The sequence below is a fragment of the Lissotriton helveticus genome, chromosome 6, assembly GCF_964261635.1.
Source record: "Lissotriton helveticus chromosome 6, aLisHel1.1, whole genome shotgun sequence".
NCBI lineage: Eukaryota > Metazoa > Chordata > Amphibia > Caudata > Salamandridae > Lissotriton > Lissotriton helveticus.
Window position 1 is genome coordinate 1,086,915,189 of NC_136067.1, and position 18,162 is coordinate 1,086,933,350.

At 40.9% G+C, this 18,162-nt stretch overlaps 1 protein-coding gene across 1 annotated transcript in view; it reads right to left on the reverse strand.

The window, feature by feature from the left end:
- Positions 1–7,250: 7,250 nt before the first annotated feature.
- The window catches only part of SPRTN (SprT-like N-terminal domain), a 320,234-nt gene continuing 309,322 nt past the window's right edge, over positions 7,251–18,162 (reverse strand). The window contains exon 5 of the mRNA XM_078648742.1: positions 7,251–9,923. Within this exon, the coding sequence (XP_078504868.1) occupies positions 8,947–9,923 (977 nt within the window). The 3' untranslated portion in view covers positions 7,251–8,946. The remainder of the gene's footprint in view (positions 9,924–18,162) is intronic.

An 18,162-nucleotide genomic window follows, 5' to 3' on the forward strand; every position in this document is an offset into this window, starting at 1 on the left:
GTTTGTTGGTCCAGGATGTTCTCTGTCACTCTTGAGACCTCGGTTAACGGTGATGGCCCCCGTGATGGTATAGTCAGGCTGAGTAGCTGGCTGTTGCTTGCTGAAGCTTTATAATTTATAACATTATAATTATCTCCCCCTCCGTGCAAATGCTACTCTGTGGGGCTGTTTTTTTTACCTGCTTGCTCCGTCAGCCCTTTTGTTAATGATGTTGCTAGGCCTTGTATTGCCTTACTGAGTACCCAGTCCTTTATTGTTGTTATTGGTGGTTCCCCTGTCGAGCTCCTACTTTTGTTCCCCGATTTCTGCTCCAGTCCTTCAATAGTTAATTCATTGGCAGTTGTTCGCTCAATATTTTCTAGTGCTTTTTCCTGGATTGGACTCTTTTTCTCTTCCCGACCCGGGACTGTGTCTTCTTCCTCCCTACTAGAAGAGACTTGTTGGTCATCCATTGGTGCATCCCGGGGATTATAAATTTCATCCGTGCTATGCGACAATGCCTGCGAGAGTTTTTGGTTTCGCCCCTTCCTCCTTTGTTTTCTGCGCTGTTTGGAGGATAATTGCGCACCTTCAGTCGGTACCCGTTTTTCCAGGGATATGCTGGATTGCGAGGTATTGCTAGTCAGGGGTGCAGTTGCTCCTTGGGTTAGTGCGCTGTTGTTTAGCCCTGATATGGGTAAGTCCCCACCCTCGCAAAGCTGCCTGCCATCTGATATCTGGGCCGCAATTGCAGTTTGCTTAGCCTGTGCCTTGGGTCTTTGGACTTTACTTGGGTTTGTTGTTGGTTGCCCGCTGATGCTGGTGTGGGCCAAGCCCGGCGCTGGTTGGGCTGGCACTGCTTTCCTTATGTCGGCAAGGAGGTTATCCAGTGCTGATGGTAATGTTGCTAGCTTGTCCACAATTGTTATGCAGGTGCAGCTAGCCTGGGCAAGTTGTGTCTCTGACTGTGCCCTCTTGATCAGATTGTTAAGGTCTGTCAGCTTATCGTCTATGCTAGCAACAAAAATGGAGAGTGAGTTGAGGACTGACAACTGGAGGTCCATCTTATCTGATTGATACTGCAATGCGTTCACAGACATTTGCATTGTGTGCACAGTGGACCAGATATCATCTTTGTCTTGTGATTTGTCCTTTTCGATGTTGAGTTTCAGAGAGCTGTTATTTCTTCTTTCTGTCTCACCTCCGGTGGCAGTGGAATATGATGCAACTAATTCCTCCCATTCTTCAGGTGTAAGATATGATGACTCTGGTTCAATTTCTTGAGACATCAGTAATCATGTAGGCGCCCGTTGTGTATTACAGTTGGATTGAGCTGCGACAATGCCGAGACCATGTTGAGTTTTAGGCTTTCCCCGGGTTAGTTGAGCGTGCTCATCTTGTGCTGATGGTGCTTTTCTAGCTTTGATGTTTTTTGTTATATTATAGGAGTCTTCGCCATCTACTTTGCTCATATTAGCCATGCTCATGTTAGCCGTGCACGCCTCCTTGTGCTAACGTGTCCCAAGCCTCTCCGGTGAGTCCTGACCAAGAGTACCCGAGGAGAAAGGGTTATCATTGGGACGATCTTCCGTTTTGGCCTTTGGCAGCGTATCTGGTCGCTGTAAGGATCCGTGAAGAGCTGTGCTTTTGTTCTTCTGTAGTTTCCACCTCTCCTCCCAATTGCTGTGGTAGCATTTTATCCAAGGATCCATCCTTGACGTGCTTATAGGGGATGCAGTTGTTGGTGCTTTCCCCTTTTTTTTCCTTCATACCTTCTGGTCCTCCCTCTGCGGTTATTGCTCTACGGCTCGCCGGCTGTCCAGGCGTGTTGTACCTGCGCTCATTATTTATTGCGATGTTTATAGGCAGGACTATCTCCAATTGATTCAGGTCGTCGTATCCTAGGTGATCGTTTGCCTCGATTCCTTGGGTCTGTCTCCTTGATTATGGCTGGTACGTCTGTTCCCTCTTTAGGGCTTGTATCGCCACTACCATGGCTTTTGCCGGCAACTGATAAGCCTCTGCATTCTGGTGCCTGCTGCTGCCATTGCTGCTGTTGTATCAACTGGTGTTCCATTTGGTGTACCTTGAAAGGTTGGAGTGGGTCGGGAGGTTAGTTACTTTACCGCTATTTAAACACAGTACCGGCCCGGCATCCTTTATAAATGAAAATTTTGTGTAAATTTTAGGATGGTAACTTGACTTGGGCAAGTTAGGGGCACTGCTTGAACTACTTGCCATCCCGCTTGTTGAGGGTTCAGGGCTGGTAAAAAGAGGAGAGATCAGATTGAACGCTTCATCTTTTGTCCTCGCGTGTGCCTCGGCACTTCCCTTGTTTAGTGTCTTCTTGGTTGCCCTCCTTGTTCTTTTGGCAGGGTTTACTGGTGCCTACTGCCTCATCTTCCCAGACCGCATTATTGCGTGCAAGATGCTATCGGCTGATTTGATTGAAGTAGCTGCCTTGACTGACTGCTGTGACCGCTGCTTTTCCTGATATCGCGTTTTTCAAAGGTTGATATCTAGCTCCCCGCTCTCTGTGAGCCTCTCTGGGTGCTCCTCTGAGGGCCAAAAGCAATAGTTAGACCAATGTGCCTCTCTGGTCGTAAAGCCTGTGGTTCGGGACCCTGCACCTGCACTAACATTGCCCCAACACTGCAAGCGCTAGCAACCACTCCTGTGCCTCCTCTGACTCCACAAACCCCGAGTTCTCTCTCCCAGGCTCCTAAGCACCGCAGTAGACTGTGAAAAAAAAGCAGGCAAGGAGACTCTAAGTGAGGGGAAAACAGGGAGAAAGTGAGGAGAAGAGAGCAAGCAAGCAGGGAGCAAGCAGGAAGCAAGTTGGGCGAGTGGGCAGTGGGTGAGCAGTGGGTGAGCAAAGCAGGCAGGCAGTTGAGAAATGACTAACGCCACTGTGTCCCGCAGTCAGCCACTGAGCTTCACCTGCCGCAGGTCGTCCGCTGGTCGCGCCTGCTGCACCAAACCAGCCTCACCGTACTTCGTCTGGACTCCCCCACCCCTTCAGCCACGGCCGCTCGCCCCAACCCATGAGCAGTACTGCAACCGGCAGCCAGCAGGACGCTGTTTGTGGTTTTACCGTGGCAGGGCAGAGGGAGGGGGGCGTATCGGGAGTGCGGCGACCGGTCTGGTAACGGCGGCGGCAGCAGGAGGTGAACAGCGCTTGAGACCCAGGAGCTTGAAGATTTGCAGGCTGGACGCAGAAACTCCGGCTCCGGCAGCACCCTTAGAGAGCAGCGCTCGAGTCCTAGGGGTTGCTTGGGCTCCGGCTCTTGAAAGCAGCTGTCGGCTGGTGCGAGCGACGAAAAGTGAAAGCGGAAGTGTGCAGGAAAATGGTGATAGAGGGAATGAGTGTAATCTGCTATCAAGCATAATCCCAGCCTTAAATGTTATACTCATGTTATTCTGAAAAAAACACCGTTTTCTTTCGTTCCATTGTGGCCACGGAACTTAAATACTTGGCTATGAAAAGAGGACTAAGCGAGGCAGCAATAGCCATTTTGCAGGTTGTTACAGTGGTAAATACATATGATACAAATCGTTTACAAGCTTCGTATCGTCACATAGTTAAACAAGCACAGTCTGACGATTTCTTGTCTTTATGAGGCCATGTGTTTGAACCCATAAAGATAAGAAAGCTTTTGCATCAGAAGGAAGTCAGACAAGCCTGTCCAAGTGGACAGTCTGACAAAGAGAAAAGTATACCTCATCAAAACGTCTTTCCCAATGGCTGGCCACCGTTTAGCATAAACTGTGACGCCGACCAATGGGAAAGAGGGGCGGGACTTAAAGCCCGATACTCAAAGCACCTCTAAATCATAAAATCTCGCTAGCGAGACTGAGCATGCGCAGCCTACGCAGGCGAGACCTAAAAAGAAATGACTTTCCTTTGCAGGATAACCTGTACTTGTTACTTTTTTTATTGACCTTTCTCTCTTATAAATTAACAACTGTTTCTTTGATCCCACTACTTGACGGCACTGTTATTAACTTGTTTTGAGGGACAGCTGGGTCTGTTGATATATTCTACTAATAATTACAGACACTATCGCAATGAGAAGGACGTGATCGCTTCCTCTCTGGCCTACTTCTGGTTCTGTTCTATTTCAGGCAATATCTTACAGCTCCCACCTCACTGGAAAAGCACATTAAGCAGTGTCTAAGCTACTTAAGATGGTAGCATTTAAAGTTGAAGCAGATAAACTGCCACTGCGTTATACTTGCGAGATTTGGGATACATCGGGATATTCGAGTTCTGGAAAATATTATGACCTAGCCATACACTAAAGGTTGATTGTATCTCCATGTGTTACTAATGTTATATTCTGTGTGTAGCACGGCAACTAAGATTTTGGATGTTTGTTCAGCCCCCTTCACTGTTACAATTCAGACAAAAATCAAATATGTTTAGGTATATGCCCAAAAAAAGAAGTGGTAACCAGATTCAGATTTGTGATTGCATTCAGTTGGGCAGTTCTGCCCTCTTCTACGGCTCAAATCCTGCTCACAAGAGTGAGAGTAAAGTACTTACCTAACGCCACATTTTTAAAAGTTCTTGCCAGTCTACAAGTCTTCAACTGTCTATGCTTTGAAAAAATCTCCTTCATACCAAGTATCTAAATTTACGGCATTAGTAATAAAAGAAGGTTGGGTGAATTACAGCAAATCTTTGCAAATATGTGTATGGTTCTGAAGGTGAAGGGGATCACAAATTCTAGGAGTCAAACAATGGCCCCCAGGAAGGTGGTCTTCCAGTTCAGTACCTTCAAGTCATTTGCCAGCTTAGAAGGTGTAACATTTAGATTCCATTAAAGATGTGCATTACAAGGGAAAACATGCAACATTCAATCAGGTACATGTAACATTGAATCAAGTGTTACTGAAAGGTTTAACGAGAAGAACTAAGAAGTGTAACTGAAAACCTTAACCTTTAAATATTTCACGGTAAGTAGCCAATATAAGTAAAGCTTGCTTTCTCTAACTTCAATACTTACTCACAGTAAAGAGTCACTTTGGACCACTCTATCAGCAATGATAGTCATCACTATAATTTTCTAACGTTAACTGCTTGCCAATTCAACCAAGCTATTCACTTAATGGACGCAAGATTATTTAGGTATGACAAAATAATTATTGGTTTAATCAATAAATGCATCACTTTAAAGTACTGTTTTAATATTAAAAACAAAATCAATTTAAAAATAACTGTACATTTTTATAAGACCAGTAAAATACCAGGGTTTATCTAAGAAAACCTAAGGTGTTTCACTACCAGTAGCACATTTCTGAATGGATGTATTGACAATATTAAAGACTGATGACTTTGCTGATCGTATGTGCTAGCATTTGTGCCAATATATCAACCATATGCAGCAAGGTAACCAATACTGTGATGGTTTGGTAAGTCAGATTTGAAGAAAATTGTTGAAAAATTCAAACTCTTAACCAAACTTGAACACTGATAAACATGAAACAATTTAATAAATAAAGCAGATTAAACTTAAACATCAGCAGAATCTGTAATAAAATATTTGCTACACAAAACAGAGGGTAAGTTAGAGCTGTGAAAGGCACCCTAAGTTGAAAAAGTGTTATGACAAGTTACTAGACCAACTTCTGAAGAACTAGCATAAAGCTGAAGCACGTTTCCTTCACATTTCAGCATCAATATTCCCCCAAAATGCATATAAGAACAAAACAGGATTGGAAATTCACAATGTTGGGTAAAAAAGACAATCACAAAATTACCCTTTCATTTATTTTGCAATAAACTATGTTTAAATTTGAATAATTTGAGTTGCCTCTTTTTAATGAAACCAAATTCGGAACCCTGTGGTAAAGATCGAAATGCTATGGCTAGCCAGATTCAGATGTAAATTCGGGATATGGATAGCAAGCTCCTGGCACATAAGAAACAAGAGCAAAGGGATAAATAGAAATGAGATCTGGAAAGTCATACCATAGTCCCCATAAAAATCCACATAGAAAAATACAATTGCAGACTGCAAATGGAAGAAAGGGATAGAATTAATTCTACAATACAAATAATTGCATATATTATTTTGATAATATTATATATTCTACATTTTGCAAGTTGTATGAAATTATTCCTTTGGGTGATACATAAAATTGAGGCCTAGGTAGACTGATGCACCATTTTAAACCACATGGCTAATTTAACAAGATGCAACACCACCCTTTCACTGACCAAACACTACAATGATATGATCCTTTGAGGTCTTGGCAGACCTCTGGTTAACTGCAACAGCACAAACAAAATGGCTATGTTAGTGATGCAAGTCTGACAATATTCAAACAGAATTAATGTAAACAAGGGTTTCTTTAATATTCATTTATGTTCCTTCGAAAAAGTATTGCTGCTGGCTCCTCATCACTATGAAGACATAACATCAGTAACTTATTAAGATGAAACTGAACACTTACTAAATAATTTTATTTTGAAATATTTAGAAATATTTTCAAATGTGTTACTTTGCAATCTTATTGATTACTTGTTGCCTAAACTTTGTGCTACAGAAATGGAAAACCATTAAACTCAATAGGGTACCCCAGTAATGCACAGAACCTGGGGATTGATGCAGTATGAGAACAGTGGTTCTGCTACCATAGCAGGATACTCATTCATATGACCCCTGTATGTGGGACCTCTATCTAATGTCTAGAAGAACACTGAAACACAAAACATTTTCTTTTGGAAAAATGCTGTATTCATATATTATGAATGAAGTTTTCACTTTGATATACAAGGGCTTTACTGCGGTAAACACATAACGTACATACACAACAAACAAAGGTAATACTTTACATAGGTGACATAAATAAGTAATAGGGTTGTGACTGTACACACCACAGAATTACAAACCATCATACCATCAAAAAACGCATAATTTCCTATCTACAATGAGTTTCTGATTATAGCAACAAAAAACTCCCTATCAAAACCTCCGTTGCTTTAATGGGTCTTGTTGGGAAAGTTTGATAGACCATTACTGACATTAATGGTTTTGTTTGTATGAGGGTTTGTAATTCTGTGGTGTGTACAGTCACAATCCTATCACTTATGTATGTCACCTTTGTAAAATATTACCTTCGTTTGTAGTGTATGTAAGTTACGTGTTTACCGCAGTAAAGCACTTATATATAAAAGAAAAATAAATTCTTAATATATGAATACAGCATTTTTCCAAAGGAAAATTTTTGTGTCTCAGTGTCCTTCTAGACATTGGATAGAGGTCCCAAATACAGGGGTCATATGGATGAGTATACTGCTATGGTAGCAGAACCACTGTTCTCATACTACAGCAATGGAAAAAGCACAAACTAGTTGTACATACCTAGAATAACAAAAGCCACATTTTCTAAAATGAAGCAGGTTAAACTTGAACTGCGCAAGCCTACCAAAGTTGTCTTTTGATTTTATTAATAAAAGGCCTCCTATTGGCCTAATAGCATACAAATATAATGAGCACTAAACAAGAGGGATTTTAAAGAAACAAAAGTCCTAAAAATATCAGACTTCCATAAAACAAATCTTCATAATTTTCATTCTTTCACATTTTGATATGATAGGAAATTGTTGATAAGAATACACTATCTTTCTTTTTGTGATTCTTATTACTTAAATGAAGATCGTTTCATGTGACGCTGACTGAAATAAATGTTTTTTGCTCCACTTTCTAAAGTTTAAATGGTTACCATCAAGGCACGAATATCAAGAGCCAGGCACTAGAAGTGCGGCTTAAGATATGGTCTTTCATGAGTGCTTCTTGTACATTTTAGATCTGTAGGTCCAACCAAAAGTAGGAGGTGGAGGGAAAATGTACTACTTTCATGATCAAAGACGTGCAATTTTGCAGTCCACAACATGACTCTACATTCGCCATTCAAGAAAGTGTGTTAACTTGGCACACAGGCAACCTCAATGACCTGAAGACCGAAGGCACCATAAGACAGAGACACACCCTTAATTGCAGAATACAATATGCAGGTAAAGGCTTCGAGCTTTTAATGAGAACTCCTACAAGCTACGCAGAGCCAATGTAAAGCCACAAATGGGTGAGAGTTCTCAGGGGAAAAAAAGATTATGAGGGTATTTAAAAATTATTTAACAGCTCAAATAGCAGGCCAGTAAAGCCTAATACACCACAGCAAAGCAAGTTAAAGTATACAATAAAACCAGAATTGACAGTTTAAGGACACATCTTCTGATTACAGTAAGAGTTTCTTTAATTTTAAGCATAATTATTAAAATATTGCCCTGAGCAATTAAGTAACATGAAGTCACCAGATGAATCAGAACCAGCCGAAAAAGATAATTTCTTGGCAGCTCCTTAAATTTCCAACAATGATGCACAATACTAAATAGAGTGAGAGGCGTGTGCTGCAAATACACACCTAGTCCCAAAACAAGAACGTCCACGTTCTATGGCCATTTCCTTTTTCAGGCAAAATGACAAACAGTTTGTATGAGAGTCAAGAACTGCCAGAGTATCTTTGGCAATGGGGAAGAAATAAGGCTTCTATATTTTCAAAACAGGGCAGTGCAGCAGCATTGGTGGACTTGTCCATTGGATTACAGCACCAAGGCAGATAGCCAAGCAGGGGGGGGGGGGTGTACTACATAAATATGAATCTACTACCTGAAATCAGAAGACTGTTGCTCCCCAGCCGATAGCACTAATTGGCATATGAAATCCTGCCAGCAACCACGGTGAGCAGTCAGCAAACACCGTTTAGATTCTTCTGATAGCAAAAGATGTGCTGACTCCAAACAGTAGGAGGGTTAGTGCAGCAATAATAAAATGCAGGAAACATATATTTTTGGGACTGGGTGATGAAGCGCGAGGTAACATCTGTCATTACCAATTAAATTACATTTATATGTATATTTCGTAAAACTACAATCAAAAATAAAAATACTATTAAAAACCATCATAAAACAGGTTCTTCACGTAAGAAAGACGTTGTTAGGCAGCAGTCTAAATGTTCATTAATTTTAGATTCCAAAACCGGAGTATGGCAGATAGGACAGCTAACCTTTGCACTCAGACTACTTGTAGCACTGGCCTGAACATGAGAAATAGTTATGTCTGTACTGCTATTCCCATGACTGCTTGTTGCACATGTACTTCCACATCCACTGGAACCAGCATTTGATGGCACTGCAAAAAAGTCTACAATGGCAGCTGTGTTATCTATCTTAGGTCGTTTGTGTGGTTTGCCTCCAATGTCACTGTTACGTGAACCTTGAGACTCAGAGGGAAGTATGGATGAGGTGTCATGATTTGAAATCCGTTTCCGAGTACTACTTGATGATGGAAAACTCGGTCTATCTTTTGATGATCCAGAGCCTTTTACGCGGCCAAAGACTGGGAAGACATGGTTGCTACTGGAGCCTTTTGAAGCTGAAGGAGAACTTGAAAAGGTCTCAGACACTTCAAATGAAATACATCTCTTAGCTGTATTAGATGGACTTTGCATATCTTTTATATTTGCCGAAGCACTTTGTGTGTCCTTTCTGGGTGATGAGGCACATTGCGTATTGTTTGTAGATAGATGGTTTGATGTTTTTACACTGCCAAAAACTGGAAGAATTCTTACAGGGGAACCATTTATATTTTTGAACGCCTTGGTGTTGGCCACTGATATTTTTTTCTTTTTGACAACAGTGAGCTCCTGATCATCCACTTTAACACAGTTGTAAAGTCTATGATTCGGGATGTTGGAAGAATTCTGCAACAATTTCATAGGATTTTCAGCGTTAGTGTTTGTAGATTCAATTGTAGGTTTCAAAATGTTGCCAGTGCTTCTCACGTTGGCCCAAGGCGATACCATGCTTTGTTCTCCAAGTTTATATCCCTTTCCAGTAAAAGGAATTATGGTTCGTATATCAACGCCATGTTGCTTAACTAAAAAAAAATGGAAAACTGTATATAAATTGGTTAACTCAGTTTTAAAAGAAACAGTCACTTTTTTCATTATGTTTCACGACATGCTATGGACATGTAATACACAGCACCAGAGAAATAATGCAAGGTGAACATTCTCACTGAACCTGCAAGTTTGGTTTCAATCCAATTAATGAACCAATTATCCAATCAGTGGTGCTGGGAGAATTGTTAGAGGGGGGGTTGGCCTCTGGGAGGACCTCAAATTATCATAGGAGTTACCAAAGAGGGTGTCAGTGAAAATGTGAACACATTAAAATATGTAAGTCTTGTCAGGTAGGTTAGATGAATTTTCTACCAACAATTTTTCTGAAAATAAGACTGAAGAACCCAGATCATAAGATATTACTCAGAATGCATTTCTAAAAATATTACAGGGTATAAAGATAGCACTTTAGGGAAGTGTGTAACCACGTCATGGGGTCCTGGGCAGTGTGGTGTTATTGGGCCTTATCCTGTGTGGGCATGGCCATTTTCCATTGGAGTCCCATGGCCTCCATACTGTTGCACTTCAATTGAGGCCCAAGTAGTCACATTTATCACTTGGCTTTCTCAGAGCAGTCAAAGATTACTTTAAGAAGTGGCGGGATTAGAGACTTCGGGTACAGGGGGAAATAACAAATAACAGTAAATAACTTGAATGTCCAGCCAGCGCTATACGTTAACAAGGAAAGCTCTTTAATAAAAATAAATAACAATAGTACAACTAAAAATATGTCTAAAAAGAAAACCAGAAGGTACAAGCACTTCTCGAGCCTATGTTATCATCATACAAGTTCTTATAACTCTAGCACGCTTGGTGTTAGATTTATGGTCAACACGAGCACCGTGGCCAAAGTTCAACAAAGGGAATACTTCAGCTGACTTGGGTATGTTCGTAAGCATTCATATTTTAGGCACAGCGGAGAATAAGATACAATGCGGTTATACTCTTGCTTCGGTATGTCCTACCCTCTGAATTTATGTCAGTGATTTGATTATTTAAAAGGATTATCACAAGGATTTAATTACCCTTAGCCCAAAACCAACCACTCAAAAAAAGCAGAATCACACATTGATTAAAATGTTTCTGGTTGATCCCATGGATTCTTTTGGTAGCGACTCTCGAAGACCTGGTGTCCAATCACCAGTGTCAGATAGGACACAGTCCAGTTAACTGTAGTTTAGAGTTTAGTTGCCCACCTTAACTCTATATTAGGGACAGTGCCTAGATTGTGGGTCATGTTTCACTAGATGTTGATGAAAAAGGGAGGGACCTTAAATTGCTGTACAGACTTAATAGTTTGGGGCACATACACATACAATGAGTACCAGGAGGTTCAATAATCAACTGAACTAGAGACACGACTGCTGTTTTTTCCATCAAGAATTCCAAAAACATAATGGATTACAATGCTCAATATTTAGGGCAGTATCCTACATCTATTGGGATGTGACACCATGCCCGGGGTTGAAGGCCACCCATTTCTGGGGTGTACCTGTGTTTCAGATGAGGGAAGAACAACCATTGTACATGTACAATAAAGGTCAGGATGAGGTTGGCTCACTGTTTTTAATGTGTGAAGATGATGGATCAGCTCCTTGATCAACCTTTTCAATCTGATTTGTGGCCTCATGGCTCTTGGGCTGTTTCTGTCCATCAAGCCGTCATCATGCAGGTCCTTGCTCTCGGCTATACCATATGCTTTAATTCAGTGGCTCAAATCTCTCCTCTTGGAAGGAGTAGCCTGGCATTTCTTTCATCTCCTACAAGCAGTAAAGCACCTCTAAAGGTTTTCTTTTGACCCAATGTGGAGTTAATATGGCAAACAACGAAACGATTAAACTTGTCTTTACTAGTTGTACTGTCAAACAAGCCTCTTCTGTATTCGGTCAACAGTTAAGAGCCCAGCACTGGGTGAGAGTACCAGAACCTCTTCTAGGAATCAAGTTCAGCCATTAAGGCATCTCTGAAGCTCAGATGCTCTCCAATCCTGGGAAACATTTTTTTCTCTGTTCTACGCTAAACCTTACAGGCTTTATACTGCACTCTTGTACGTACTGGGGACAAGTGGCTACTGATTCAAGTGGGGCTGTGCATCAAGTCTAGAGGGCCATGCCCTAGGAAATGGCCACTACACAGGAAAGGAGTGATGGGGGGATTCTGTTGTGATGGGGCTTGGGCTACAACAAAGGCTGGCTAACCCCACATCCATCTAATATGCCAATTTTGGGAAAAGTGAACTGCAAATGTGTACATGTGGGCTGGAATTACAGGAAGGACACCACCCGCGCTGCACAACAGAGAGCCAATTTTCAAGTTAATGACACCTCACAAATGGAATTATGCCAAGTGGCAGGTACATATCCGATTCATTATGTTAGCAGTTTTTATGTTATGTCCCAGTTACATGATTTACCTAATATTGTTTGCAAGCCTGTATGTTTAGAATACATAGGAGTCCACTTTCTGCAATTTTCCATCAAAGTGTCACTACACCCCGTAGGCTTATTGCCCCGTACTATGATTATGCAACAATGCAGAATGAAAACAGCTAGTGGTTGACAGTGGGTGAGGCTGGGGAGGTTGGTCAACCCAAGCATCTACCTCTTTCTGAGTATGCCACCTAGCCATTATTTTTTCAGGTATGAATTGAATGTGTAAGTCAGGACTGGAAAGGGGAAGTTACCAAAAGCGGGTATTTTTTTTTGCAATGTAAATATAAAACATGAAATACAAGAAATAACTTCAATAGTATTACAGAGGCGACAGACCTTAAAACAAAAAGGCAGAACAGTTAAAAAAAAATATGCAAAAATTACAGAGGATTTTACACAAAATCATGTTGAATAATCTACCTGGATCTCAGAACATATTTTACCTTTCGGCGGAAGGTGGTATTCGGATCTCTGCCGCACGTTTTGTTTTAACCAGTAATACATTTTGCCTAAATATTTCAATTAAACACTTCGTAGCTTGAATGAGAGTTGATACAAAGAAAACAAACATGATCGCAAAATCGTAGGTATTTTTAAAAGGTGCTACGTCCTAGGTTTTTGAAAGGCATAGCTAGTTCCTTGACTGAACATATACAGGGACCACAAAACGAACGTTTTAGTTCGTATCCTGGTAAAATGAGATTACATGGCCACTGTGAAATGAACATTTTCCACTGTGCGTTCCCCTGCACCTCTGGTGAGCTCGGAGCTTGTAGAGAAACACATCGTCATTTCACTAACCGCACCAACTTTCCCCAGCAACCGCGCCGGACTCCTAAATGGGGCACTGCTCGGGAGATGAAAAATTATATAACCGCCTTTGGTTACTTAATAAACGAACACTGACCCATAGCTGCCAAGTTTTCAGATTGCTCATGTGTGACATTTCCGTGTCTTCAGTCTAAATATGAGTGACATTCTACTACTTTGAGTGACACATTCTTACGAGAAAAATCAAGTTCTGAGGTCACTTCTTTTTTTTCTTCTTTTTTTTTTTTTCTGAGGTCACTTAAGTGACTAATATCAATTATGACCCCCTTTAAAGCAATGCAATACTCCAAACACTGCTGCAAAACCTCTTGAATGCAAGGGCACGAAGAGGAGAAAAAGTTGCCTGTTAAGAGACCTGACTTTCAAGCGCAATACAAAAATCTCTCCCTTTCAAAACAGGCTGGCCAAGTAAAAAAAAAATAGGAATATTAAAAGACCAATATTAATCATTCAGTTACCAGTCCTCCTCAAATAATGCAAAAGCCTCTTAGTCGCTCAAACAACGCAAAAGCCTCACAGTCGCTCTTACAGCCGGCATATGTTTTTGCTAGATAATAAAAAGCTGTAGTGGGGTGAGCAAAATAAATGGCCCACCCAGTGATTGACTGACCTGTGGTAAGGTGAGGGAAAGATTTGTCCAACCTGAGTCAGCCTCCACGTGTTGCTATTCTTGGTTGAGCTCTTCTTTAATAAGCAGAGGCTGACCGTACTGTGTTCTTGCGCCACGGAGTGTGTCAGGATGCACTGCTGCAGCAGCGCTCACTGCTCTCTACTATGCATTTCTCCTGCTGCAACTCTTTAGTTCTTATTTTTTGCATATCACTCTATAGTATATTAAGGTTATGGCAGAGAAGGACACCTTTGCCTATAGTGAAGATCATATAAAGAACGTTCTGAGCGCTCCACCTGTATTTTCCTCTGTTTCCCTCAGTGTATTAGCAACTTCACAAAATGAATCTGATAGATTATTGAGATTAAAAAAGAAACAAATAAGAACTGATTTGCATGGACATTTCCTTCTACAGCATCTCCGTGAGGGTACTATCCTAGGAGGATTACAGATAAAAAATATCCCTGTGATATTCACTGAGGACCCTTTATTTAAAAAGGGATTTAGTTTCATTGAAACAAAGTGTAGTAGGGACCTCATGGTCCTCACGATTGAAACAGCAGCAAGAATCTCTAAAGCCGAACTCGAGGAAATTGCCAAATTAGAAGCAGAAATAGGCAATAATCAAACCATCACGGATTCAAAGACTCTTTTGGAAAAAGTAGAGAAAGAAATCCAGGAATTCAAAGATTATACCATCATACAAAAGACAAATCAATTTGATAAGGACAAAAAAACTTCTCTATTGAAAACGTCTATCCTTTTTTACAAGCAGACTTTTATACTAAAACGGACTAGACGATACCTCCCAGATAACCGAGGCCGATCTCGTAATAAATTCATTACATTTTCGGACACATCATCTTCAGGTGAAGACAGTGACAATAGTAACAACAGACAAAATAGAAACCGAAAATGGAACCAACCACAACAGCCCCAGGGACCATCATCAAATTCTTTTTTAGGGAGAGGCCAAACGAGTTCAAGAGGAAAACAGAGATACAACCAAACTTGGGAGATGACCACTCGCCGCCAACATTACAAAAACTAGCGGTATCCCCAATCTTTAATCTATCGAATAGAACTCTAACACCTGCTGAGGAAAGTGTCTTATCTAAAGGACTCTCTTTCGTCCCGTCCAAAAGAACCGAGAAGATTGAATTCGAGTTTTGCCGTAAACTGCGTTTGACCATGTTTTTCTCCACCAACCCTACTACAATACCATCTGAAGTCACCGGACTGCGAAAAAAATATACTTTCTGCCCCCCTGGAAACAAAGTACCGAAAGAAATTGTGACATTTGAAAGGACAGTTCTTTCCGCTATTTCTGAAATGGAAAAACAAAAAAAGTTCATCAAATTCAACATCTCAAAAGAAGAAACAAATGCCTTAGCAACTTTAAGAAATTACAATACGGTCACAATTAAGCAAGCAGATAAAGGCGGTTCAATCGTTGTATGGGACACCTTCGATTATACCGCCGAAGTCATGAGACAATTGGACGATCAGATCTGCTATCACAAAATTGGAAAGGACCCCACAGTGGTGTTTCAAAATCTCTTATTTCCCATACTAAAAGAAGGTTTAGACGAAGGCTTTTTAGGCCCTAAAGAAATGGATTATTTACAAAATAAACATCCTAAGACACCCATGTTCTACGTCCTACCCAAGGTCCATAAACATCTAACTAAGCCACCGGGTAGACCAATTGTGGCAGGGTGCGATTCATTGCTCGAGCCAATAGCCAAATAAGTCGATTATTTTTTGAAGCAATTCATGGATGACGTTGCCTCGTATCTAAAAGATACGACAGATTTCATTAATAAGATGGAAACTGTTGAATTCAATAAAGATAATGACTTATTAGTCACCTTAGATGTCACACAACTTTACACCCAAATACCTCAAGACGAGGCTGTGGCAGTCCTGCAACATTTTTTGGATTCAAGACCTAGACCATTCCAAGTGCCAACCAAATTTCTAGTGGATCTAGCATCTTTCGCCTTGAAAAAGAATTATTTTTGTTTTGGAAATGAATACTACCTCCAGGTCAAAGGAGTAGAGCTGGCGGTTTTGTTCATGTCCCTCTATGAAGACACATATGTCCACAACAACAACCCCTTCAGTAAATATGTGGCCATATGGTGGCGGTTCATAGATGATGTTTTTATGATTTGGACTGGCGGACAAGAAAATTTGATATCTTTCTTTGATTGGTTGAACACCAGAACATTAGACATACAATTCAGCATGGCTCAATCTGCAAGTAAAATTTTGTTCCTTGATGTCGAAGTTATCCCATCTGAAGGAAAATTAGCAACAACATTATTCATCAAGCCTACAGATCGCAACAAGGCCTTACTTTTTTCCAGTAACCACCCAAGGAGTCTTAAAGAAAATTTGCCATTCAGACAATTTCTGCGAATTGGTAGGAATTGTTCATCGAATGAAGATTACAAATTCCATGCTGAAAATCTAGTGTCCAAATTATGTGATCGCGGCTATCCAAAAAAATTAGTCCGCAATTCCATGAAGCGAGCCAGATGGATACCTAGAGAAAGTCTCCTTGAGAGAAAGAAGAAATCTAAACTTCAAAGACAGGTCTGTGTCACTACCTATTGTCCAAATGCCAATAATCTTTAAAAAATCATTGGACAAAATTGGCATTTAATAAAAAACTTGGACGAAAGTTTACGTGCACCACCGCTGTTCGCTTTCAAGAAAGAGAACAGTATTGCGAATCACGTAGTAAGAGCAGGATTTAAAAAAGAAGAACAACCGTCACTTAGATGAATGATGGGATTAGCCCCGATACAAGGACACCACAAATGCGGCACATGTCTATGTTGCGACCTGACTATAGAAGGATCCCTCTTCCAACACCATGGTATTTCATGGAAACATGAAACATTCAGCAACTGCAAGTCAAAATATGTTGTATATGGCGTGCTATGCCCATGTGGACTCCTATATATTGGGAAGACTAATCAAGAAGTTCGCAATAGAATCTCCCAACACAAATCAAGAATAAAAAACAAAGTCGAAACTGCACCACTAGTAAATCATTGGATCCGGCACAATCATCAAATAAATGACCTCAAATGACCATCATCTCCCGTGTAGAAAAAGATCCACGAGGAGGTGATTGGGACCAAAAACTTTCCAAAAGGGAAGCATATCTAATTGTGAAGTTCGATACGGCAGTTAAGGGACTTAATGAACTTTCAGAAATTTATAAACTCTAAATGTGGCCCCCTGGAATTCATTCCGTAAGCTGTAGACAACTGCTAAAATAACTCAGTAATTTCGCATACATCTAGACATCAGTTTTCTTCATCGATACCTCTTCGCGACAGCACTATAAACCCGATTTTACTGTTCTGCTACTTTAAATTTTTGATGAGCACTCAGCGCATGTGCAAGTAAGCAGTGATCTTCCTTAAATATAGGAACCATGGCTCACAACAGACAAGCTCTGCGCATGCGCGAAGGATCAGTGCCGACCTGAACGCCCTGGGAGACATACAAGAAGAAATTCACTCGCCGTCCCGGTAAGCTCCACTTTGCAAAGTGGGAACGGACTTGCCACATTCCTCCATACTTGAATTTACGATCTTCCTATTTTTCCTTTTTTGCAAAGGCTGTGTGACAAAGACGCTGCACACCGAGTGTCCGAATCTACGTAGGAATAAGATTTACGGCCCAAGACGTGGCTCTCAAGCCCCTTGGTAAAAAAAAAAAAAAACCGCCTTCCTTAACAGAAACTGAAATATGGCATAAATTGGAGACTAATGAAGTGTAACCTTTCATAGGGCAGTCGAATTTAGTGCCGGCTCGGACAACTCACGCGAATTCGTCAAGATTTATAATGAAAGCAATTGACCAGCTGCTTCGGTAAGCACGTTTTAGTTCAATATAGCGAGAATAGACATGCATCAGAACGCTAGACACGTTTTTTACAAGTCTTTTTCTAATTCTCCTTTGCCTTAAGGTTCTTATCATAACAAAGGCTCTAGTGTGATTGCATCCACAAAGGCTCCCGGTCTCGAACGTGGCTTCTCAGCCGCTTGGTAAGAATTCTGCCTGAACACTTTCAAATCCAAATCTCAACCTCACTCCCGCAGGAGACTAACGGTATATATCATTCCTTTCAGCCAGTCAAGTCCATTTTTTCAATCCTGGCTCCAGGACACATCATTACAGAATACAGAGGTACCTTTCCAAGAAATTGATTCTTTTTGTTCAGTCTGAGTGCCACAATAATAGAAGTTTTTTCACACTATTTCGTTTTTTTTGTTGTTGTGTCTTGTCTGATTCATGTCAACAGGTTATTTGATTTCC